The sequence below is a fragment of the Podospora bellae-mahoneyi genome, chromosome 2 (assembly GCF_035222275.1).
Source record: "Podospora bellae-mahoneyi strain CBS 112042 chromosome 2, whole genome shotgun sequence".
Classification (NCBI taxonomy): Eukaryota; Fungi; Ascomycota; class Sordariomycetes; order Sordariales; family Podosporaceae; genus Podospora; species Podospora bellae-mahoneyi.
This window is the reverse complement of record NC_085881.1, coordinates 379,840-403,467: the sequence shown is the minus strand read 5'-3', so window position 1 is coordinate 403,467 and position 23,628 is coordinate 379,840. Positions and strand designations below refer to the sequence as shown.

The 23,628-nt window shown below is 53.2% G+C and overlaps 10 protein-coding genes across 10 annotated transcripts; 4 read left to right on the top strand and 6 right to left on the bottom strand.

Annotated features, from left to right (window-relative positions):
• Nucleotides 1-673: 673 nt before the first annotated feature.
• QC761_200310 (uncharacterized protein) lies at nt 674-1,483 on the bottom strand (the record flags this gene model as incomplete). Its single annotated transcript, XM_062875754.1, has 1 exon — nt 674-1,483. One exon carries the CDS (start codon nt 1,481-1,483, stop codon nt 674-676), a length of 810 nt encoding a protein of 269 aa, XP_062734269.1.
• A 1,509-nt stretch (nt 1,484-2,992) lies between these two features.
• EFM6 (Protein-lysine N-methyltransferase efm6) lies at nt 2,993-4,042 on the bottom strand (the record flags this gene model as incomplete). The annotated part of the gene is made up of 3 exons (XM_062875753.1): nt 3,663-4,042; nt 3,396-3,563; nt 2,993-3,281 (listed from the first exon to the last, which is right to left on the bottom strand). The coding sequence occupies exons 1-3, from the start codon at nt 3,908-3,910 to the stop codon at nt 2,993-2,995; spliced, it is 705 nt and encodes a 234-aa protein (XP_062734268.1). The 5' UTR covers nt 3,911-4,042.
• A 304-nt stretch (nt 4,043-4,346) lies between these two features.
• AXL2 (polarity establishment/cellular polarization) lies at nt 4,347-7,682 on the top strand (the record flags this gene model as incomplete). Its single annotated transcript, XM_062875752.1, has 2 exons — nt 4,347-4,412; nt 4,569-7,682. The coding sequence occupies 2 exons, from the start codon at nt 4,347-4,349 to the stop codon at nt 7,680-7,682; spliced, it is 3,180 nt and encodes a 1,059-aa protein (XP_062734267.1).
• Nucleotides 7,683-8,040: 358 nt separating this feature from the next.
• Nucleotides 8,041-8,769, top strand: QC761_0031020 (uncharacterized protein; the record flags this gene model as incomplete). Its single annotated transcript, XM_062872259.1, has 2 exons — nt 8,041-8,455; nt 8,638-8,769. Exons 1-2 carry the CDS (start codon nt 8,402-8,404, stop codon nt 8,767-8,769), a joined length of 186 nt encoding a protein of 61 aa, XP_062734266.1. The 5' UTR covers nt 8,041-8,401.
• A 319-nt stretch (nt 8,770-9,088) lies between these two features.
• On the top strand, nt 9,089-11,922 carry PTC2 (Protein phosphatase 2C 2; the record flags this gene model as incomplete). Its single annotated transcript, XM_062875751.1, is given in 8 exon segments — nt 9,089-9,124; nt 9,377-9,683; nt 9,847-9,920; nt 10,012-10,096; nt 10,175-10,381; nt 10,444-10,704; nt 10,932-11,421; nt 11,434-11,922. 7 exon segments carry the CDS (start codon nt 9,089-9,091, stop codon nt 11,279-11,281), a joined length of 1,320 nt encoding a protein of 439 aa, XP_062734265.1. The 3' UTR covers nt 11,282-11,421; nt 11,434-11,922.
• A 108-nt stretch (nt 11,923-12,030) lies between these two features.
• Nucleotides 12,031-14,561, bottom strand: SUI3 (translation initiation factor eIF-2 beta subunit). The gene is made up of 4 exons (XM_062875750.1): nt 14,264-14,561; nt 13,133-13,952; nt 13,007-13,073; nt 12,031-12,950 (listed from the first exon to the last, which is right to left on the bottom strand). The coding sequence occupies exons 1-4, from the start codon at nt 14,273-14,275 to the stop codon at nt 12,851-12,853; spliced, it is 999 nt and encodes a 332-aa protein (XP_062734264.1). The 5' UTR covers nt 14,276-14,561; the 3' UTR covers nt 12,031-12,850.
• A 59-nt stretch (nt 14,562-14,620) lies between these two features.
• QC761_200265 (uncharacterized protein) lies at nt 14,621-16,594 on the top strand. Its single transcript, XM_062875749.1, has 2 exons — nt 14,621-15,180; nt 15,243-16,594. The coding sequence occupies exons 1-2, from the start codon at nt 14,952-14,954 to the stop codon at nt 15,344-15,346; spliced, it is 333 nt and encodes a 110-aa protein (XP_062734262.1). The 5' UTR covers nt 14,621-14,951; the 3' UTR covers nt 15,347-16,594.
• QC761_200260 (uncharacterized protein) lies at nt 15,861-16,367 on the bottom strand (the record flags this gene model as incomplete). The annotated part of the gene is made up of 1 exon (XM_062875748.1): nt 15,861-16,367. The coding sequence occupies one exon, from the start codon at nt 16,365-16,367 to the stop codon at nt 15,861-15,863; it is 507 nt and encodes a 168-aa protein (XP_062734263.1).
• A 1,131-nt stretch (nt 16,595-17,725) lies between the features above and the next one.
• Nucleotides 17,726-19,712, bottom strand: QC761_200250 (uncharacterized protein; the record flags this gene model as incomplete). The annotated part of the gene is made up of 3 exons (XM_062875747.1): nt 17,726-19,440; nt 19,496-19,609; nt 19,688-19,712. 3 exons carry the CDS (start codon nt 19,710-19,712, stop codon nt 17,930-17,932), a joined length of 1,650 nt encoding a protein of 549 aa, XP_062734261.1. The 3' UTR covers nt 17,726-17,929.
• A 1,400-nt stretch (nt 19,713-21,112) lies between these two features.
• On the bottom strand, nt 21,113-21,655 carry QC761_200245 (uncharacterized protein; the record flags this gene model as incomplete). Its single annotated transcript, XM_062875746.1, has 1 exon — nt 21,113-21,655. One exon carries the CDS (start codon nt 21,653-21,655, stop codon nt 21,113-21,115), a length of 543 nt encoding a protein of 180 aa, XP_062734260.1.
• Between the last annotated feature and the right edge of the window lie 1,973 nt (nt 21,656-23,628).

The window sequence follows — 23,628 nt, the reverse complement described above, 5'->3', positions numbered from 1 at the left end:
CAACCCTCGAGAACGAGACAGTGTTACACTCACTGCATGGTAGAATTTGCCAGTCTCGATGCGACAGACGCTATTGCACAGAAGCTATCCCTCATTGATATGCAGATGGGTTGACACTGGGGTTTCCATGTCACGGAAAGCGTCCAGTTAAAAAGAGGTTAGTATAATTCCTCGACTCGTAAGGTCGTTGATTGGTTGGAAAAGAAGACGAAAGATAAAAGTTGGTATATACAAGAAGAAGCAAGTCTATATAGGTATCCTTCTAATAAAAAAAAACCAAACCCAAAAGTGATTTTCCCCAACGCGACCAGGTCTTGTTCTGCTGTGTTACGCTCCGGTCCGGTTTAGAATCGGAGGCAACAAGCTTGAAAGTATCATAACTGATTCATTCTTTCCGACACTCATAAGCCTAGAGTGGGAAAATGATACAAGCCCGCCGAAGTCTCCGATCCTTTGCTCCTTTTTTCCCTTCTAAAAAAATGCTCAAAATGGCTGAGGCGAATAATGATCTGTTGATTTTTATTTTTTCGGTTGCAAGAAAAAAAGGGCAAATAGTCGTTACGGCATCACATGATCTCCAAGTGTCCAACTTGTCGTCTTTGTTGTGTATATACCAGCACCTCCACCAGCCGGCCGGATAGGTTGTGCAAGATACGAGACTGGAGCGAATCTCTTAGTTGTTGAACCACCACTCGACTGGCCTTCTGCCGGCCTCCAACGAGCCAAACAGCTCCAAGAACATCTTCTCGGAGCAGTCGATGGCCTCCCGCTCGCAGCCCATGCACTTGTCGCGGACACGGGCCTGGACGGTCTTGCTGCCGACCTTGACGGTGATGGTCTTGTCGCAGTAGGGGTTGCCGTTGGACTGAGTCCCCATCATCAAGTGAGAGAGTGCAACAATGTTGTCAGTGTGGTCGAGCCCGCTGTCATCGAAGCCGCAGGCACCAAGTCCGAGATCGTAGTAGGTGAGATCGCCGTTGTGAACTTCGCCGCTGGGTTTGGAGCTGGAGCCGGATTCGCTGCCACCTTTGGCAGCGGGAGGGCTGTTGTTCGCCGGAGGGGGAGCAGGGGCTTGAACAGGAGGAGGGGCCTGAACAGGAGCAGGTGGGGGAGAGGGAGAAGGAGTAGGAGTTGGCTCCACGACAACAGGTGGAGGAGGGGGAGGGGGTGGTGCCACTGATGTGACGGGGGCCACTGATGACTTGGACTTTAGGCTCTCGAAGAACTGGCCAGGACGGGGCTCAGGGAGGTCCGACACCTTGACTTCGGCAGCAGCGGGCTTGGTGGGTAGGATGACCTCGGTGGTGCTCTCGTCGATGAGAACCGTCACAGTTTCGTGGACAGTCTCGGTTACCCACTCGGTCACGATGGCACGCTTGTCATGATGGGCCTTTCTGCGGTGGAGGTGGCCGTGGCCGCCATGGTGAGGCTGGGCGAGGGCAACAGATGCCAATAGACTGGCGAGAACGGTGGTGGACTTCATGATGATAAATGAGTGGTTGAAACGCGCGGTTGCTGAATGTCTTGTTGATCTGTCTCCGGGATCCCGCTTCGCTTATGGGCAAGGAATGTGAATGCCGCTGTGAATCGAGTACGACAGATGATGAAAGAAGGTTGAGTGAACGTCAGCTAGGACGTTGGTCGACGGTATCTTGTGGTGGAGGTTATTGATGAATGAAGGTGAGCTCACTGAGCCTGGTCAAGAAGGGAATGAATGTGTGGTTGTCGGTGGGTCGAAACAGACAGCGAACTATGAGATGAAGGAGAGAAGATGTGAGGAAGGGAAGATGCCGGGGGTTTATGAACCATCCCAGTGTTTTGGGCGGCCAAGAGAGGGAAACGAGTGAGGGCACCAGCAAGCCAGGGGGGGTTGCGGACCTTGACTGCGGTGGAACACGCTGGACCTGAGAAGCTGGGGAGCTGAGAGGCGCAGGCCTGGTGGAATTTTTTCTCTCGCCAAATTCGATGCATGCTGGGCAGCATCACGCTTCGTCTCTCTGCTAACACGAAGGCCTGGGACGGTACCGAAATTGGAGACGCGGCCGTTAAGCCGCCCCCTTGCAATAAGTGGTTGGCACCGCGTTGCTTGTTAGTGGCCGCTGCGCTGCCGGGTGTACCGAGCTAACAGGGCTTTGGCGGGTACATCGTCGCGGGGGGTCAGCAAATGTTAGCACAGCCCTGCCGTCCGAATCTTGACAGAAAATGGCGCCAGTGTGTTGTTCCTTGCAGGATGCTGCAAGGCACGGGGACAAGTCCCGGGAGCCCTGACTTTTCCAGGGAAGCGAACCAACTGCCATCCAATGCGGAAACCACCGTATCCAATCACAGACGCTGCCGAGAAGGAAGGCCACATCGATCTACCCCACCCCCTCCAGCTTGAGCCAAAGAGTCGCCATCCACGTCCCACTCATATTCATCATCGACTAACAGACAACCTCCAGTTCGAGGGAGACTGACTGCAGACTGCAGAAGAATTTTTTTCTGCTCTCTTTCCCCTCTTGCATTACAACACTGCGGTGGCGACCCCATCCGATGGGCCGCTGATTCTCCCGTCTCACTCTCTTACTCTCACTATGCACACTTCGCCCAACTTCGGCCAGACCAAGTCGCGAATCTCGATTTCAAAGTATCAGGACAGGAGAGAAACTGTTCTTCCGTAAGTTGGGTGTGGCTCGGTACGGCACGGCTGAGTGCAAACCTCCGTGGGGAAACATAATCCATTTGGGACATGCTTTTACCAGCCTGACTTGGAATTAGAAACACGCCGTTGAGAACCTTGGTTCTTGCTCCGGGCCTCGTCTACGGTCAACATCAGCAATAACTATGGCAAGTACCGATAGTCCTGTCTCTTTCTTAGTAATTTTGAGTCGAGACCGAGACGCTCTGAAGCCGCGGGGCGTTCCAAATCCAGTGCATACGTGTTTGTCTCTCAAGGGCGGCGGCTACTCGACAGCACACAGTATGGCAACCAATCATCTAAAAGATTTCATTCTTATTTCGCTGTGATGGTATACAGAAACAAGCCCTCTCTGGTGAAAACGGGCCGGTCTTCATCCTCGAGCTCAGTCACTCGAAAGGCTCTCCTGGCAGACTTGAGGAACTGCATATCAGCCCGCCGTCTCTTCTTAAAACAGAAAAACACGATGGCCGAATGGTTCAGCGTCAGCAGATCTTTCAGCGTCTGCAGAAGCAAGGGAAAGGCCGGCTCAAAGTAGACGCAGTCGGCCGCGAGGATGGTATCTGGCTTAAAGTCGATAATTTCCTGTGAGAGAGGTTCGCCCCTGAGTTGTCCCCATTCGCCGTCAGAACAAACTCACATACAACAACGCAGCCAACCGCTAGCTACCCAACAATGTCACGCAATAAAACTGGGGAGTCACACAGCTAGAACTTACCAATTGAGGATGCGGCCTCTGACCCGGTCGTCCAGCTCGTTCAGAGCAATGTTGTGTTGCATGAGAGGCTCCATGTCTATCATGTCCGTAATGTAGAGGGGCTGGTCTATCCTGCAGCCCTTTGCAATCGTGAGTCCGACAATACCGCCGCCAGCACCGAGCTCGAGACTGGAAAAGTTGGAGATGTCTGTCAGTTCATAACCGTCCCAAAGCTGGGAAACTTCCCGGCATCAAAAAGATCTTCATGCAGCGTCTGAGGGCACAAACACTCTGGAGGTCTGCAGCTTATCCCGATGATAGTGCAGCATATGTTTGGCGAGCACCATCCCCGCAGGCCAAAGCTGTCCTCCACAACCCGAAGAGAGATCCTCATGAAGCTTCAATGGCTCATCCAAGAGGCCTGAGAAGTCCAGGGCCGTGGTGGCTGCGGCCTTGTAGACGGGCAGAGGAGCCAAATCCTCTCCAAAGTCCAGCGGTGAGATTTCAGGCGACGATGACCTTGATCGGCCGTTCATACTGGGCGAATTGGTGCGGAAAAGGCCGAATATCAAAATGATGTTTTTTGTGTATTTTGCTGGTGATGTGAATTATGGCGGGGTTGGAGAAGGGGTCTCAGCGCCGTTTTTTTGGCCTTTTTTTAATGGTTGGGGTTGGGTTGCAACCGCCGCCCACTTTGCGCGAGCAACGTCCCCTGGCCCGCTACATCCACGAAGCTTGGCGGCCGATCTCTCCTTATCTGATATCAAGATGATAATCTGGCTTGCCTGCTCGGCCATGGACCCCATTCTCAACTTCATCTCATCTTTAAGGGTGCCAATACCCGGGTCGTCGCGTACGTACACGTCGAGTAGTCTTCACCACGCGCCTGTCTCTCCCTGCCTTCGCGAAGACCTCCACGCTGGAATGTTTTCCCGTCATCCAACCCCTTGTTTCAACGTTCAGCCCAGCAGAATGGACTCGACATTCCCCTCTGTTCAATGTAATCTAGCACTATCCATTCTTAAGAATTTAGGGACAGTCTGTGGGCTCACTGCGCCCCCTAGTAACGGGTGCAATTCTCATTCTCATCACAGTGAAAGCAAGGGGTGACCTCCGTAGTTGAAGATTGAAGTTTCAGATGACAGCCACCACCTCTTCGACATGAACAACACTTCCTTTCTCTCTTGCATCTAGGCATTCTGCAACTGCTTTCTTTTCTGGTCTTTGCTTGTCTATACCACCACGTATTCAGCGCACCTGCATGCTGCTATTACTCTCACCCGCAGCAGCAACTTGTCTGCCGTCGCCATCATGAGGCCTCAGCTTGCGGCCTGGATATCAATACTCCTCGCAGACCTCGTAGCGGCCGTCCCTACCGTCTCCTTCCCCATCAACTCGCAGGTGCCCCCGGTTGCTCGGGTCGGCCAGCCCTTCGCGTTTGTCTTCTCGCCCTCGACCTTCACCTCGAGCTTCCCCCTCACGTACACGCTGGCCAATGCCCCCCGATGGCTCTCGATCGACAGCAGCAACCGGCGTCTTTTTGGCACGCCAGGTGAAGGAGATGTCGCCCCGGGCGAGGTGGTGGGAGTTCCAGTAAACTTGGTGGCAACAGACCAGACCGGCTCAACAACACATGAAGCTACGCTTGTTGTGTCAAGAAATCGAGGACCCAATGTCGAGGTCCCTCTGGAGCAACAAATACCAAACTTTGGCATATTTTCTAGCCCATACTCGATTCTGTCTGGCCCAGACGCGCCATTCTCATTCGCCTTGGACCAGAAGACGTTTACAAGTGTCTCGAACAGTCGCCTAGGCTACTACGCTGTCATGGCTGACAATACACCGCTCCCGGCCTGGGTTTCATTCGATCCAGACAAACTGTCCTTCTCCGGACGAACGCCTCCACTTGACTCTTTGATACAACCGCCACAGCGCTTCGCTTTCCACTTGGTTGCTAGCGATGTGGCAGGTTTCGCCGGTGCCGCGTTGCAATTCGATCTCGTGGTGGGAGTTAATCAAATCTCTGCAGAGGAAACGACCATCATCTTGACTGCCGTCCCGGGGAAACCGGTATCTTACACCAAGCTGAAGGATATCGTCAAACTCGACGGGAAGCCACCCAGCACTGGCGAGGTCACACTCAACACAAGTTCCGACATGCCTGCTTGGCTGTCTGTCAACAAAGACAGCTGGGATATTACGGGCACCCCTACGGAAAAGTCCACATCGACCAATTTCACCATAACATTCCAGGACAATTTCTCCGATACTCTCAACATCACCATGCTGGTGGACGTGGAAAACCAGGCCACGAAGGCGGCTGATGTCTTCAAAGGAAGTTTACCGATCTTGACAGCCACCCCTGGCCAACATTTTTCCTTTGATTTCCGGCCCCATCTGGTCAATCCAAACGACATCGAGATTTCAGTTTCGCAGGGCGACTCAGCATCCTGGATCCGGTTCGATACCGGCCGAAAGACCCTGTCTGGACACCCTCCCTCTGTCTCCAAAGACACCATTGCTGCGCTGGGGGTCTCGGCGCAATCGAGATCATCCAACAAGTCTGACAAGCTGTCCATGAAACTACTCATTCGAGCGGCAGCACACTCTACACCCCACTCCGATACGCCCTCAGATGCAGATTCAACGCCTCTCGGCGGTGTCCTCCCAGTCGGAGGAGATGCTGCTCCAAGCGGGAAGGTCAATATGGTGTTGTTGGGGATACTTTTGCCAACAATTTTATCCGCTTTTGTCGTGGCATTCGCCGTGTTCTGGCGCTACCGAAGACAAAAAGCGAAGCAAAGGCCACTGCTTACCACTCGCGATATCTCAGGGCCTCTACCGGGGTCTTTTGTGATCACGTCTAATGGACCCAACACCGCGCCATCTCTCCCCGATATCAGTCACAACTTTGACAGAAGCTTCACTGTCGGCGATGTGTTTACGCCAGAAAAGAAGATGTACTTCGAGTCACGCAGCTCGTTTTTGACCAAGGGGAGCGCGCCTACATCCCTGGCTACCGTCAAGTTACTCCCCCCAAGCGTCCGGTCCAAGCACGGGGGTGCCCGTGGCGGACGGATACCTTTCTTAGGGGGCGGAAGTTTTGGTGCCATGCGGCTCGGGAGCTCTCTGGCGTCTATTTCCGAGAGAAGTGTTAACGACGAGGCGGGCGAGATGGATGCACGTACAGCCGGGCTGCTTGGGAACAAGACAACAGGGTCTTTCCGGGACGGGATTGAGATCAACATTCCCAGCGTTCAAGGGACGCCCAGGTCGAGGTACAATGACTCTAGAAACTCGCCATATCAACCTCATGCGATGGCAAGTCCTCGGTCCCGTTCTTCCTCGGCAGGATCCGACCCAGAGACGTTCCCGCTTCGAGCAGAATCGAGACTGGCACATTACGGACCGCCGGAAATCGCGAGGAGATTCATGTGGCCGTGGTTCAGGGGAAACAACTCGAGGAGCCGCAGCTCCAAGCTCCGCTGGGGCTCAAGGACACATAGCAAGCAGCCGCGTACGTCGACGGTCGATACATTTGCCTACAAGAGAACAGAGCAGTCTATCGGCCTAGGGTATGCCGATGCGGGGATGGCGCCTGAGATAACACCGCCTCCTCGTGCAAGACTTCTTGGGGCAGTTCCACTGGCTCGGCCAGTAACCAGGAGGGGGCCTACCGATGCGAGTCTGGAAGGCATGATCCTCAGTCAAGGCCAGAGTGGGATGAGTATTCCCATGAATGCGCCGCCAACAACCCCTGGGGGACCTGGTGCTTCAAGCGTCGCCTCTCAAAAAGGCATCTCTCTACCCCCTCTACCCGACTGGCGAGAGTCACCCGACGACTTCCTGGGTCTCTCCTATGATGATCTGGTCAAGAACTCACCTTTCCACCCGTCGGCCACATGGCAATCAATTTCTACAAATACAAACGACGAGTGGGTGGATGAGACAGTCGTGAGCATGGACACGCCACAGAGGGAAACGGCCAAGAAGGATATGGGCACACCGTCTAACTGGGCCGTGTTGCAAGACTCACCATTTATCAAAGACTGGGATGCCGGGATCGACTCGCCGTCGCCCATGTCGATAGAACCAGGAGACGCTTCCACTCCTGCTGGAAATGAGAAACGGGAGCAGCAGCCGACGTCATCGAGGACACAGCCGTCCAACATAAGTGCTGCAGTAGGTTACAAGAGAGGGTTCCAACGGGACCAGTCTGGACTGCCTGGGCGTAGCGAGTCGAAAGGGGTATCGTTAATGTCGGGCAAGAGTAGGGGGGAGGAGTCAGACTTTGCGGTGTATATTTGATTGGAATATCTTTCTAGTATCTTTGGTTTTTCGTTTACCTGGCCAAATACTCAGAATTGAACTCTTCCTTGACCTCAAAGATCCAAATGATGGGGGATGTTGCACAGTATGTGCTTTATAACTGTTACTCAAAGCACACAAAAGTCGTCATGGGCGTAAAACGCCAAGGAAGTCAATACGGTAAAATACGCAGCCTCCCGTGACGCTGAAATCTTGTGCTCCTGAGCCTTAACAGAAAGTGCGGACGGACCAGGCAGGCACTCCAGGCAGCCGCAGGGGTAGGATTGGCGCAGTGGAGAGTCCCCCCAACCCCGGCTTCCCTTTTTAGCAGCCCACGGTCTCCTCATTGCCCCGCAGTCTTTTTTTTGCGCACTGTGAGGTCTGGTATCGGCAGGAGTCCACTGCGAGCGTGACTGGAGAGAGGCCAGACCGTTCAGCCATCGACCTTCTCTTGCGTTTCGCATGATGATCAGCTGAGTGAGGGCTGAGGTGGTTGACCTGATATCTCAAGGCGTGCTCATGAGATGGATGTTCCAGGCACCTTAGCTACACCTATCTACCTATGACTGTCTGGGTAGAGCTGTCAAGGTTGTGACTGATAGAAGGAGCTACCCCACACGCGACATCCTTTGGCCAGGGAGGGCAGGCAGTCTGAATAACATCACAGCTTTCTGCCTTGCGAGTGGTGATAAGGTTGTTATCTGGAAGTGGATGTGCCCATGTGTCTGGGTCCAGCAGATCCTTGTTCTTTGTTTCTGAGACGCCTCTCTCTTGTATGTAGTGTTTAATCTCGCACTTGTCTCTACTCGTGGTCTATGTAGTCCAGATTGTTGATGACATATGGAAGATAGTGTAGTCTCTCTACTCTGCTTGTCATTCATCAGCTAGCCGCCTAGCTGTTGCACAATTGCCACACCACAAAAGATAGACGTCTCTCTGCTGCTGTCTCTTCCAGGCACGGCCGGCTCCCGCCCAACAACAACCCCGCTCCACCACAAATTTGCTCCGTGCGCCACCCAGCAGGACGCAAACCCGCCAAACCCGCCCAGCGACCTGGGACTGTGCCAAAGAAAGGGACCTGACCTGACCTGAACACCTAACGGAAAAAAAAATAACACGAAGCGCGACTACGGGATACCGCATTACACCACCTCACCGACGTCCTTTTTCGCGGCTCCCTTTTTTTTTTTTGATTCCCATCTCCGACATCAACGTCATCGGTATCGGCATCGCCCACCCCACGAGCTCGGTCCGGCCCAAAATCGACTTGTCGTTAAACTGACTGTGTCGCCTGCCCTCCCCTTCCCCCTTCACCCTTCTGCCCAATCTCGCCGACCAAAACCCCTCCCCCCACCGACCACCGGTAGCCGCGCTGCTGCCGAATTCCATATCACCACCGCGTCATCATGGGCCAGACACTTTCTGAGCCTGTTGTCGAGAAGGTATGTGCTTTTTCCTGAAGAGGTGGTTGTCGCAGCTTTTGGCCGTCCGTGCTGCCATCCTGGCCATCGCGGGCGCGCACACACTTTGCTCGTCTGCCCCTCTCTGCCTCAAGCTCTCCCCCCCAGGCCAGGGGCCGATCATGGTGCTCACATGCCCGCACCCATGGCTCCCTTCCTTGCCAATATCGTCTTCCAGCTGCTCGCGCTGGATACAAAAACCAGAGGCTAACGCGGCAGGGATAATGCCTATAGGCTTCAGAGAATGGCGGAGACGAACGACTACTCTATGGCGTGTCGGCCATGCAGGGCTGGCGCATCAGCATGGAGGACTCTCACACGACAGTACTCGACCTGCTCGCTGGCACTAAGGCTGCCAAGGACCACAGCTCGAAACTCTCCTTCTTTGGCGTCTTTGATGGCCACGGCGGCGACAAGGTAGCGCTGTTTGCGGGCGACAACATTCACAGCATTATTGCGAAGCAGGATACATTTAAAGCCGGCAACTACGAACAGGCTCTCAAGGATGGCTTTTTGGCGACCGACAGAGCTATTCTCAACGGTATGATGCCAGCCTGGTCTTCTTATTCTCACAAAACGGGAGGTTCTGGACGGTCCAGATTTGCTAGGGGAGGAAGGCTATGTGATTCAACATCCCCAAATCACTCAGAAAATGGCGCCCTTTCTGGAACGAGTTCGCTAACCTGTTGCTGCCTCCTGAACAGATCCCAAATACGAGGAGGAAGTGTCCGGCTGCACTGCCTGCGTGGGCCTGATTACGGAAGACAAGATCTATGTTGTATGTTTGACCCCGTGCTGCTGAGGAGAATTCCCCTCATTGTGCACCCCCACTTTGGCCCACTGATGCTGACTTTGCCTCTCCGCGGTAGGCGAACGCTGGTGACTCGAGAGGCGTCTTGGGCGTAAAGGGCCGGGCGAAGCCCCTTTCTTTTGACCACAAACCACAGAACGAAGGTGCGCCGAAAACACAGCTGTCACTCTTTCCTAGCCGCGCCTGTCCGCTAACTGGGTGATTGTGTTGCGGATGTGTAGGCGAAAAGGCGCGAATTACGGCTGCAGGTGGCTTTGTCGACTTTGGCCGTGTCAACGGGAACCTGGCCCTGTCAAGAGCCATTGGTGATTTCGAATTCAAGAAGAGCGCCGAGCTCGCGCCAGAACAACAAATCGTGACAGCTTATCCGGACGTTGTGGTTCATGACCTGGGCGACGACGATGAGTTCCTCGTGCTTGCTTGTGACGGTACAGTTTCCCCCTCTATCCCCTGTTTCTTGGACTGTTCGCTAACCTTGTCCATTTACAAGGTATCTGGGATTGCCAATCTTCCCAAGCCGTTGTCGAATTCGTCAGGCGTGGAATCGCTGCCAAGCAGGATTTGGACAAGATCTGCGAGAACATGATGGACAACTGCCTGGCCTCCAACTCGGAGACGGGAGGCGTCGGCTGCGACAACATGACCATGATCATTGTCGCTTTCCTCAGGGGACGGACCAAGGAAGAGTGGTATGAGGAGATTGCCCGGCGGGTTGCCAACGGAGACGGTCCTTGTGCCCCGCCCGAATATGGTAGGGAATCTTCGCCGTCTTCTTAAACGCGCACGCTCTGGTTGTTTTCCTCCGCCCACATCAAGACCACCACCTGCCCCCATATCCTGTATCTTTCTCATTCTCGTCTCCCTTTTCATATGGATCATCATACTTTTCGGAACCGAGCGCGCTCTTGACACTGGTCTACCGCACACTTTTTCTACCAAAACATCATTACTAATACATGGCTCTTTCACACATTTTAGCTGAGTTCCGCGGCCCCGGCGTGCATCACAACTTTGATGATAGTGACAGCGGGTATGATGTCGAAGAGAACAAGCAAGGTGGTGGCTCTGGCAGAAGCTTTGGCATCGGTGGTTACAAGGGCCGTATCATCTTCCTGGGCGATGGGACCGAGGTGCTGACCGACTCAGACGACACTGAGATGTTTGACAACTCGGAGGAGGATAAGGATCTCGCAAGCCAGGTGTCCAAAGCGTCGTCAGTCGAGGGTGGCGAAGCTGCTGCCGGGAAGGAGCAGGAGAAGAAGCCCGAGCCAACGCCAGAGGCTGCGGGGAAACCTAGCGGCGAGGCGGAGATGAAGAAGGACGCTTAAGTATAGGGTCAGAGGGGTAGTCTCTGGAGGATGGCATCTCGAGCATGTCTGTATGGCTTTTTCTGTTAGCGTATCGGCGGGAACTGTTGTGGGAGGGGGGAGGGGTTGTGGAATACCCGTAAAGGGGTGAAATGGAGAGGGTCTGGGGGAGGGTCTGGGGGAGGGTCTGGGGAGGTAAAAGCCGGGAGCCAGTTGGCTGAACTGGACTTGGGGTCTTGGGATGGGGAAGAATGGGTTGAAAGGGATTTCAAGGAATCTTTTTTGTGGAAAGCAAGACATAACACTCGTCATCATCTCCCCCTCTTCAACAACATCAGCACAACACACACGAACAACAAGCATGATTCATTCAGAAACTCTTGATCCTGCTCCGCCTGTCTCTCTTCCCGTCGTCTCGTTACCATTGTGCCTGTACTGTTGCCCCTCTGGTCTGAGTGAGAAGGGGAACCTCTTGTTTTCCTTGTTTTATTTTCTTTTTTCCTTTTTACTCTCTTGTTTTACACTTTTACCCTATACCTATCTATTCTACGCGATTTTTCATGTCCTGCCTTGATACATGCCTGAAGAAATTGATGACAAAATACGTGATTTGATCACTGAGCAGAGTAAAGCTGTCTGGTCCTGTATGCGTATAAAGGCGGAAGAGAGAGAGAAAAAGAGAGAGAGCAAAGGATGCCAGGTGTATTGACCGTAAGAGCCCGTGTTGAATGAACTATGTATATACCATTTGTAATGTGACTGGTACTCTCTGCGCAGCGTGCGTTCAAAGATGAGGAGACAGTGACGACGTAGCCGGCAGAGATCCCCATTGTTTACTCGCTGAGAGAAGGTCAATGCATTCATCTTATTGTCTTCGCGTCGCCATTGTTGCCGAGTGTAGTGGGGGCATGGGTAGATAGATCAATAGAATGACTCACATATTGAGGACAACCACACAATCAAAACCGTCGTCTGTCCTCCCCTCCTCGAGGTTCTCGTCTCTCCCCTTTCGTTCACTTCTTTTTCCGCCTGTTCGAAGGGTGGCACGCAGAACACCGCCACCCGCAGCTTCATCAAGAATCATCACCAAGACACCATAAAATCAGGCACCACTTCTCTCAATATTCCGTTCGCTTCGGTATACTCGGCATTAGATTAACGCACATTATAGGTTGACAAGGATGCTAGACCAGTTGCGTCCGAATGGACCACCCAACCTTGCCCTCTAACCATTCGAATGCATGTCATCCGTTTGCCCCATCTCCCCCGTCTTTATGTTCGTCGTCATGATCGTCATTCCCATCCCCTTATACCCATCGTCAACCGTCATATCCACAAGGCAAGAAAGGGGTATGGATGTGGGGAAGTTTTTGGTCGACTAGTCTACCTCCAACAAATGTTGAATAGCGCCGAACAAACCAGCAACAAGAGCATCTATCGACCAGAAACAGCGCTGCCGAAAGCTTCCCTCTACCGAGCAATACGAATACCCATTGAAAGGAAAAAACCCCGCCGTTGTTGCTTTTATGAATCCCGACCCAAAAAAACGACCGAAGCAAAAGCCGATGCTGTACGAAGAAATCATGGCGTTTAGGCCTTGTTCTTTCTTCTCTTGCCAACCTGGGCCGAGAAACCAGTCTTGATAGCCTGGACGGAACGACGAGAGCCGCAAGAGTTGCAGGTAATGAAGCTGGAGGTTGTTAGTGCACTGCCACTCGCGTGAACAGCAGGGGCAGGAAAACATACTAAAGGCGATTCTCGCCCTTGGAAAGCTCGGTATTGGGGGAACGGCACGTCTTACAGGTGACATATTCTAGTTTCGAAGCGTTAGCGTCCGACGGACAAGAGAGCCACAGAGACATGACGACATACCTATGATATACGTGCGAAGAACGTTCTCAATCTGTTTCTGTTGGAAGCGACCTTTGATGACCAACCGCCTGGAACCGTCGACGGAACCGCTGGTACCCAACTCAGCAAAGAGGTAAGCTGTGACGTGCTCGTCGGCACGCTTCATGCGCTTGCAAATCTCGGCAAGGTTGGCGAAAATGGTCTTCTTGTTGCCTTCGCGCAAGCACTGAGGAGGAGGAATCTTGTAGGAGCGGGTGCCGGTTGAGGCGTGGTCGGGGTTCTTCTGCGACAAGAGGGCGAAAAATCTGGAGAGGAGTGGGCTGTAGTTGATGGTGCTGGTCTCGTCGTGCTTGAAGATGCCGGTACCCTTTTCCCAGTCACCCTCCTGCTCCTCCGACTCAGGAGCAGCCTCTTCACCCGCCTTGCCTTCGATGTTGAGCTTCTCGAGCTTCCTGGCGAAGTCATCATTGTCCTTGGGAACCTTCTTCTTCTTTTTCTTGAGCAAGAGATCGATGCCCTCCTCGCCAGCAACGGGGGCGGCGGCTTCGTCGTCACCCTCAGCGGTCCCGACCTTGGCCTTCTTCTTTTTCTTCATGAGTCTGAGATCGAGCCCGTCAGCATCCTCAGCAGGAGCGGCGGCGGGTGCTTGAGAGGCAGCATCAGTAAAGGCACCGAGAGCGGCGGAGAGAGGCGGCGTACGAGGGGTATGCGACATGGCTGTCTCTTTGGTATCGTCGTTCGGGGAAGCAACCATGGTTACACTGCCGTCTGCGTCGACTACAAGCTTCTCGTCGGTGAAGGCAACTGATTTGCGCGAGGCACGTCGTTGGAGAGAGGGTTCCTAACGATGTTAGTGATGCTGTTTGTCTCGAGTTGCAGTCGTAGGTTGTCAAGTCGCTTCGGAACTAAAATTTCCGGAGGGGCGGGCGATTGTCGGGTTTGGTGGTCAAAGGAAGAGTCAACCGTCAAAGGGACAAGGGGAGGGTGGGTAGGGTCTCGGGTGGCGCAAAAGGGAGTGGGAGAAAAAAAAAAGAGGGAGGGTAGTCTTTGGAGGGGTAGTGAATTTACTGTGGGAGTGCTTGTGCTCGTGCCTGTGCCGGTGAGGGGAAAGGGCGGGAGGTGAGGGCTAGGATAGACAGATGTAAAACTTACTTCAGTGCTCATCTTTGGCCACGGATGTCACAGGGTTCTTGGTTTTCTCGTTTCTCGAAGATGTTCTGGACTCTCCACCGCTTTTTTTCGCTAGTGAGGGAAGGGATCGGGGTGCGCTGGTTCGTGGGGTGCAACAAGTGCTGGGTTCACAGCAGCCGTCTCTTTTGCCAGGTTGTTTCCTAATGCTTTGCCTTTTCTCGGTAGCCGAACAAGTGTGGTTTCTGTGTAGAGATGGTCGCCCTATCACTGACTTGGCGCCTTCTTCATGACGTTGGATTCACTCACTGTGACTCAGGCCCTCAGTCACCTGACAAGCGGGGGTTTTTTGCTCCCATCTCACTGCCAGCTGCCGATAACGACAACGATAAGCCTTGTGGTGAGGAGACAGTGCGTAGACAGTGCCCAGCACTCCAGCCCGCTACAGCAGCTACTGCAGTACAAGCGAGGCGCCCAGTGGGACAGGTGAATGAATGCTGGATTGCTCCATGCTTAGGTTGCCGCACCCATACAATACATTCACCACTGCGCCGGTTGCCACGAGCCTAGTGTAGACAGTCCACGATACCACGAGAGGGAATCATTCGCTCTAGTGAAAGCGCTACCGAGACCCGATTCACCCCCCGTCCTCAGACATCGTGACGTACTCCAACGAACGCTGCTCTCCTCCCCACCTCATCGCCCAAGCTCCATGATGGCGAGCACTTCAGACTCCTTCGTCATCTCCGACATGGCTCCCTCCTCAGACAACGACGATGTCGATTCCCTTCCATCCATCTCCAGCAGCATTCTCGATTCCGAAGACGAATCCGATGCCCAAAGGGAGTGGGAGACAAGTCTAGAGCAGCTACAGCTTTTGCTGACAATGATTATTATGCCATTTGCGGGCAAGTATCTTGGCCGCAAGTTTGCCTACTGGAGTATGCTGGCTCTTGTGCCTGGTTGCCTTTTAGGTCCCATAATGCTAACTGGAGTTCTTCAGGCTGGGCGCGGTATATGGAATGGATGCACAACGTCGAGATCCGGTGGACAAATAAGAGAGAGTTTGCGGCCGTGGGAGCTGTGCAAGCGGCTTCTTCGTTATGACTTGGTGGTTTCACGGGCTGGGAAGAGCCATTCTGAGCAGTACATACACTCTTTTCGACAACTGATTAGAAGCATTATATAAGGGGCGGCCCCGCGAAGCGTTTATGGCGTTATTGGGATATGTATACACACGGCACAAAACATGGGAAAACAGCTACATCAACGGCATACTGAACTCGTCGTTCAAATGCGCAGATAATACAACTGTTGGTATTCAAGTCGGCCTATCGACATGGTTGCTATTTTGAGTGTACAGCTCCAGGGGCACCACTACCGCATCCCAAACACACGATCCCACTGATATACCAAATAAAGACAACCCGTCTCCCAAACCATGTACCTAATCCATCATTACATGCCCCAGCCTTTGCATTCCCATCATGTCTTATCATTACGAAGCCCAGGGAATCTCCCTCGTCATAGCCCTCTCGGCGTTGGTCATTAATCCTCATTACATTTGATTCCTCTTCCCGTCGTTCATAACAACCAAAGGGAGCCAATAAGTCAGCGTAGCTTATACGCCAATCTGGCTCATAGTCGGACCAGTCCTCACGCTACCACCCCCCCTGCGAAATCCCATGAGGCTCAGCACCAGAACGGCCGTGAACAGCGGAAACAAGAACCACATAAACACGGTCGACGCCTGGATCTGTCTGCACCGCTTGGTATTGTCGGCGCTGCCGTAGGCAATCCAATCGGCCGCCTTATCGCCTGGGTCGGCGCAGTTAACAACTGTCAACTTGGCAGCCAGCACGATGGCGGCGATAAAGGTGAAGAGCGTAGCGGCGGCGTCGAGGGCGAGAAGGCCGACCGGGTAGGAGAGACGCTCAACGACGGTGGAAATGAGACCGTAAAGGGCGGCTAGCCAGGTGATTACAAGGACGAACATGGTGAAGTTGATGGCTGCTGTGGCCGACGAAGCGGCCGAGACGTTGGTAGCGATCACATTGCCTATCAGGGCCGTGGTGATGAGAATGAAGAGGAGCTGCGCTGAGCGGAAGTAGAGCGGTGTTTTTTCCATCTTGGCGATTTCCTTGTGCGAGGTAGTAGCTGTCGTCGGGTTTTGTCGTCGGAACTGGATCAATTCGGCAATTCGTATAGGTGAGGTCTGTGACGTAAATAGCTATGGGTAGGTGTTGTTTTTTAATGTGTGCTGAGAAATATAATACGACTCGTGGGATAGTTCTGGTCTTGTAGGCGAACTGTTGGCTATCCGGTGTGTAGGTGCCCAGGAATGCGAGCCGTCACTTTCTGCACGGATGATGGATGGTGTGGTTTTGGGTTGTGTGGATGGGGGGGGAGTTCGGTTTTTAGGCTGGCTAAGAGTGCTAGTCGCAATAAATCGGAGGGTGGTATTATTAAGAAAGCAGCCCGTCACATATGATCAACAAAAGAAGGAGCCATACAACCTCGAGATAATGCCCAGGATGGCCGAGGGGAAACTGGGGAAGAAAGAGCATCATCGAGCTGTTGCACAACACTGCTGAAAAGTGGGGCAATGACGGCAGTTTTTTGGTGGCGACAGCGGCCCAAGCTCCTTTTGTCGACACCGCATGTCAACAATGGCGCTTCCGTCCACGACCTCGAATTCCTCTTTGTCTGCCCCAGTCCGAAACAGCTGCTCCACAAGAGCGACACTCTCATCCACACAAACTTTCTGTGTCTCCATAGCCTCCATAGCCATGCGCCGAGCTTACCGCCAGCTCCTCAGTCCACGCAAGGCATTCTGTGATCTGCTACAAGGATGTTGAAGCGTGATGGGGTCGGTTGGCTGGGACACAAGCCACCTTTTTTTTTCTGTTGAAGCCGTTAGCGCCATTGGGCCAATGCTCCGATAAGCCGTCACACTCCTTACAAAATATTGAGACAGCAAATAAGCTGTCCTATATCATAAACCCATGCCTTAGAAGCACATCAATCGGCCTTCTAAACATTTTAAAAGGCCTATTACTATCTTTATAGGAGTATTAACTATCTTCATAGGCCTATTAATTATTGTCATAGGCCTATCAAATATCTTGAAAGGCCTATTGAATATCTTGAGGACCTGGTAATTATCTTCAGGGCATAGTTCATAATATGGTACGAGTTAACCTACTTGTATGTCGATTATTTTGTGGCGAGGGTTGCAGTCCACCACCCCTGATGACAGCCTTCAGCCTTTTAGTTCTCTCTGACCCAGCAACGGCGATGCATGAGTGCCACGTGCTGCTCCTCCTCATATTGTGTGGAACCCCGTTTCCAAAGCAGCGGCTCCGGAGAACAATGGACTCTATTCCGCGCACCCGTATCTCGGGGCTCGTGGAGAGCTCCGTGCCCGGTTGTGGTGAGCATTCCACACCGAGGCTTGGCACCCGGTGGTGTTGTGACGCTCATGGTCCAAATATCTTGGCGGCCTCTTTTCCCAGTTTACCTACGAGAAAAGAGTGCCATCCGTGGTTCCATTATCACTCACCTCCCATTATCCGTAACTCCGGATCACTCAACACGTTACCATATCGACATGTGGGTACATCATCAAGAGGAGAAAGTAAACAGTGGCTGTGCTACTGTCTCATACCAATCAATAGACCAAACCCAGGCTCAAGCCCCATTTTCCTTCGGAAACAACCTTGGCCATTTTGCTACCGCGTCTCCAGAATCATATCCAGAAGCCTGAGTAGAGACGCCGTCACCGTTCAGTGCCACTTGAGACACTATTCTGGGACCTCCCACAATCACGTCCCCTTCCATTCTCTTCCGGTCATAGATAACAGTCCCGTTCACAGCCCCCACGCTCCTCCAGTACAATTCTTCTCCGTCACCCGTAAACTCAAACTCTTGGCTCGACTCGCCCCATCCTGTACTGCTCATCTGATCGCCTGTCTGGCGATACTCTGCTATGCCCTCTTTGATCGTGTACAGCTTGGACCTGCTGTATCCCGTGTCAAAGGCTTCCAGTCCGGTCGGGAACACCACCCCTCCTCCCCATCCGTCCACCTCTACCTGCCTTCCCTGAATGGCGTGCGCCCAAATACTCAAGTTCCCCTGTTCTGATACCGCATAGCTTGAGTTCACGGACAGCGGGTACTGATACAGCACCTCATACCCTCCCCGCTGGTTGCCTTTCTCCAGATCGTTGGAAACAAACCTAGCCTGATCTCTCCCCTCGATCGTCAAATCATTTATCGCCTGCAATCCATGCTGAGAAATCAACCCCTGATTTGAATACGCCAGCTCCTGCACCCATTTCACTTCCTGCATCTTCTCCCGGCCCAGAAAAGCCGACACCTGCCCCCTAATCTCGATCTTTCTCTTGACCACAATCGAGTAATCCAACGTCTCATTACCAAGCTGCTGCCGATCCAGCTTGGCCTCACTATGCGCCACAATCTCGGGCTCCGGCGCTGTAACCACCGGCTGCTTCAGCCCAGTGGTGATGCACCCATCCCCCTTTGCACAAGCGTGCTCATCCTTCCTGTCGTAATCCAACCAGATAAACACCTTGCCAGTCACCACCCAGTTGTCCCCTACCTTTTCCGTCAACTTCCTATCCCTGCCCACGCCGGCAATCTTGATCTCGAACGTGTGTTCCTCTCCATCACAGAGCAGAGCTAACCAGGGGCTGATGTCAATCTCCTGCTCCTTGATATCAAACGCCTGGATCCCAACGATGGGTCGGTGCAAACTCGGTACTACACCCCCGGTGAAGATGACGGGAAAAGGCCACGACACCCCGGCGAGTTGGTTGTCAATGTAGAGCTGCACCTCTCTAAAGGGGGACAGCCCCGGGAGGGGGTCACCTTCGAATGTTGCCGTGTCTGACTCGAGGACGTTGGACCAGAAGAATTCTTCGCTTGCCTGTCCCGTGGTGGAGAGGGAGACGACCGCGCGGCGGATGTCACGAGGAAGGGAGCCAGCGGAAAAGGTAGTGACGGCGCGTTGGGAGGGGAGGGTGAACACGCTTGGCGAATTGGTCGAGGACAACCGGGCCGAGATGGGGAGGATCAGGTCTGAGGGAGGGGCTTGCTGGGCTTGGTTGGCGGGGTGGGGGTTTAGGTCGTTGTAGAAGATGGCTGTCATGGTGGTGTTGAAGATGCCGGTGTATTTCTCGTCTTTTGGTTCACGTCAACACCGAAACGGACGAGATCGGCTGGCACGGGGTCTTACTGATCAGGTTTCCCAGGTCAAAGATGACTTTTTGAGGGCGTTTCCAGAAGTACATGTAGTGCGTCATGTCCTTGAGGTAGATCCAGCTTATTCCGGGAGGCGCGGTGGGCTGGGCTGTGGAAGTTCTCCCTGAGAAATTTACTATTAATTATCAACTTCCTCGAGGCATGATGTGAAGGCGGATACACTTACAAACCTCGGTATCCCCAAAGTACATCACCGCAAGCCGGTCAAACTGTCTGCCAACAGAAACGGAGCTAAAGTTGAGCACCACTCTGTTGAAAGGACAGTCGGGAGGTGTATAATCCCCTGGTTATGACTCTTGTATCAGAATCGACAGCTCAGAAAACGACAGAATTTCATGGTGCAAATGGGGCATAGTGGTAAAGGGACATCTATACCAATGAACGGATCACCATAGCTCCACGCAAAGTCCCTTCTCATGAGCAAAACCGTGCACAGCTTGGGGCTGTACTCATTCCCATGCCGGGTCGAGCCGTCGCTCTCAACTGGGCCATCTGGCATCCGCACTGGCTGTGCGACTTCAAAGGTTTTGAGAACAGCCCGCGTGGGGGCAGGGGCTGGCGGGGATTCGTCATTCTGTGCTGCTCGAGATCTGAGGGATTGCCAGAAATCGTCGAGATGATGCTTAGCAATCGATGCTGCCGTTGCTGGTCCATGCTCTTCCAAACAAGGCGTCTGGTGAAGTGCGGAAATAAGCGTTAGCCCCGCCAAAAAGGCCGTTAGCCAGAGCATAATACGCCGCCGGCGCCGTAGTTGGCCGTTGTTGGCGGGAGTGATGGTGTCTTGAACAAGAAGAGGGCGTTGAGGGGAACCGTCTTTTAGATCTTCATCGTAGCAACCCTCAGGGCCCGCCATGACAGCACCCATCAAGTTTCGCAGTTGGGGAATGTTGTTGGCCTTGGTTTGTCAGTTGAGATCAATGTATTGTTACAAGCAGACAGCAAACCTTTCAAACACAAATATAAAAAGTATACAAAAGGGAAAAGAACAGTAAACCAGGCAGAGAGAGAGGTGAATACAGATGCGGTGCTATCTACCCCAAGTACAACACTCCCTCGTCCATTCCCCAAACTCCTGATAAACCAAGCGCAACCTCAGAACACATCGCCACTTGCTGTCCTTCCATTCCCCGCGCTCCGCACCCGAGATGGCATGCACAATAAATAATAAGGGGTATATTAAACATCAAGGCACAATTCAGCCATCAGAAACTGTGGCAGCCGGCGTTGGCTTGTTATCGGCTGTTGTCCTCCCCCGCTCCGTGGTGCAGGCAGTCGATCAAAAGGGGAAAAGGCTTGGCGGAGGGGTAGTTCCGGCAAACGACCGCATCTTGGATTTGTGAGTTGGAGGGTGAGAGGCTATCGGTGAATCTCCAGGGACCGCGTGTTTTGAAAATTATTTGGAAAAGCTGACTTTTTGTTCCATCAGGCCAGCCCTGACTCAGGCCGTTGCCTTCGTTTCTGTAAGACGTCGGTTGAGCTCCACAATTCCGGTTTGTGGATCCCCCAAGGACCGACCCCGACCCCGACCCCGACCTCGATCCGAACGTGGTTTTTCGCGGCACGGCAAAAGTGGAGACCATGACCAGTCCCGTCATGACCGGCGCTGGCCTGCGGGAGTCGCAAAGGCCCAAGGGTTGTCCCAAAACCTGGCTACTGCCTTTCTCGCAATCTCCTTGTCCGGCCAGAATGACTGAAAATAATTGAACACGGCGAATTCTTGTTCTGACATGAGGTAGAGATTAGGCCTGGTCACGACTTTGTTCCAGATTTTGTTGAAGGCGTCTGTGAGGAGCTTCGCGACCGTTGGTTCGATGGCCCCCTCCTCGCTTTCCCGAGCGAGTTCCAAGGCGAACATGACCGAGGAAGGCGTTACTTTCTCGCGCAGGATCAGCTCTTGTTCAGGTGTGAGCCCATGCAGGGCTGCCAAAGCGGACTGTTCTTGTGGTGTCGTGAGGGAGGAGGGGACCATTGCGGGCGACTGTGACGGTATTGAGTTGGTTGTAGTTGACTGTTGATCGGTGGTCATTGTATGAAGGGAAGGGAGGTTGGTGGTCAGATCCGGTGGTGATATGGCAGCGAGGCAACAAGGGCATAAAGTGGGCAGTGGGATCTGGTGTTCCTGTGTGGACAGCATGATTAGTGGGTTTTGGGGGTGCAAGACGGGTAGGAAGTGGTTTGTATGGGTGAGCAAAAGAAGTGGGCAGAATCTGTTTGAGATGAGTGGTGCCTCGGCGTTTGTCATTCATATGGCTGCCAACAAGGGAGTGTGATCGTTGAGCTGGACTCCTCCCTCCTATTGATTGGCAAGAGAACCCTCCCTTCTTGTATCGGATGGCAACACAAGCGAGATCCATGTTGGAGCGTGTGAGGTACAAGTCGTGGGTGGATCAAAGCACACCAGCTTTGCTCAGCCACCACCATGTGGGTATGCATCCCGTTTTCCGTGTCCGAAGGACATGCAGAACGCTACTCATGAGCTAGAGGAGAGGACGTATTTGTACCGCAGGGCCGAAAAGCAAGAAATAGAGCGTCTCGTAAACTGACAGCGGCGGGGATTTGGAGGTAAGGCAACCTCGGCCAATGCCACGAGCTACCGGCCAGCTTCCGATTCCGTCCAAGGCAAGGTAAAGTGTTAATAGGTGTCTGAGAAACGCCGTTGGGCAAGCTACTCAGCACACCAGCCAGCACCTGGCAAGGAACATTCATCCGAGTGAAGCACACGTGGATGGGCAGCCGTTCATCCCATTTTGGCACGTCAGATTGCTCGAGACGGGATGCTGATGACTAGATAGTTATCGTTCCAGTCTTGGTCTCCCATATCTGGCCAGTTCATGGTGATATTTTTGCATTCACTCCAAGTTTCAGGATTGTAGAAAGTATGCTATCTGCCAAACTCACAGCGTAAAGAAGCCAAACTACGACGACGTCAAGATCGCAAGACTTCAAACGTCTGCCAAGATATGTATTTTCGGAGGGGTGGTGGGATGGGGGGCGAGCGATACGTAGCTGAGGGCCCAAGCGATGAATCGTGGAGCACGATGAGAAAGGGGGTAGTCGGGGACTTCTCGGGGACCTGGAAAGCAGATATCAAGGCAAGATCCCGCAACCATCGGACCTTATTCTCGAACCCAGCGCAGACCTAGGGTAGGGTATCCTGGCTGATTCACCTGACTGTGAAAGCTCCAGGGAGGGGGCTTGATCATGGAGACGGGCTGCCTCCTGTAGGCGTTAGATTTCTCACCACAGGGCAAAGGTTAAAGTGTCCCTCGATTTGTAATGATGATGATGCCGTCAACCACTCTTCCAATGCCAGAGCCTCGGTACGGTCCATCCCTGGTGAGTAAGTCCCTGTCACTGGGCCATGGCTATGCCTCGCTCTGCTACCTCGTACCTCTCCCGTAGGGACCACCCGGTCTCCAGACGATGCGGGAGGGGTTTCCCGTTAACCGCCACGAGAGCAAATGACAGCGCGAGGCGTGATTTAAAACCAGGAAACCATGAAAGTCCGTCCAGAGAAGCAGAGGTGATTGGTCCCTGTACGAACGTTGCCCAGTAGCGTAAACCTTATTCTGACCTCTGCACTAATGCACAGGGTTCCCATGACCATGCCATGCGAAGTTGTCACCGCCTCCAGACATTTCATCCCACATCGTTACCCATTTGACAGGACTAGTTGCTTGCTGCGGCTCTGACGACATGCTCCGACGTCGACTCGGAGAACTAACAGGAGGCAGCCCGCGCGCACTAACATCGCTTGCCTCGGCGACCCGGAATTGCTTTGCGTTTCGAACGAGAGAGAAAGCTAAAAGTCCGTGTTTTGCGGAATTGTGCCGCAGTTCCATGTTGGACAGGACTCAGGGGGGATCTGCGCTAAACTTTGACGCCCGCCCCCCCCCTCCCCATATATTATGATCGAGACATCCACGATATCCCGGGTCAAACAAAAGGAGACGATAAGTGGAACAGAGGTGATGTTACATATTCTATGAGGGAGAGATTTCTCTACACAAAATGCGGCTTAGATATACCATACTCAAACGCTATATGTCGCCATACAGTTGTCGCAGGCACTAGCAACCGCTTGGTCCAGAGACCACAGAGCCTACT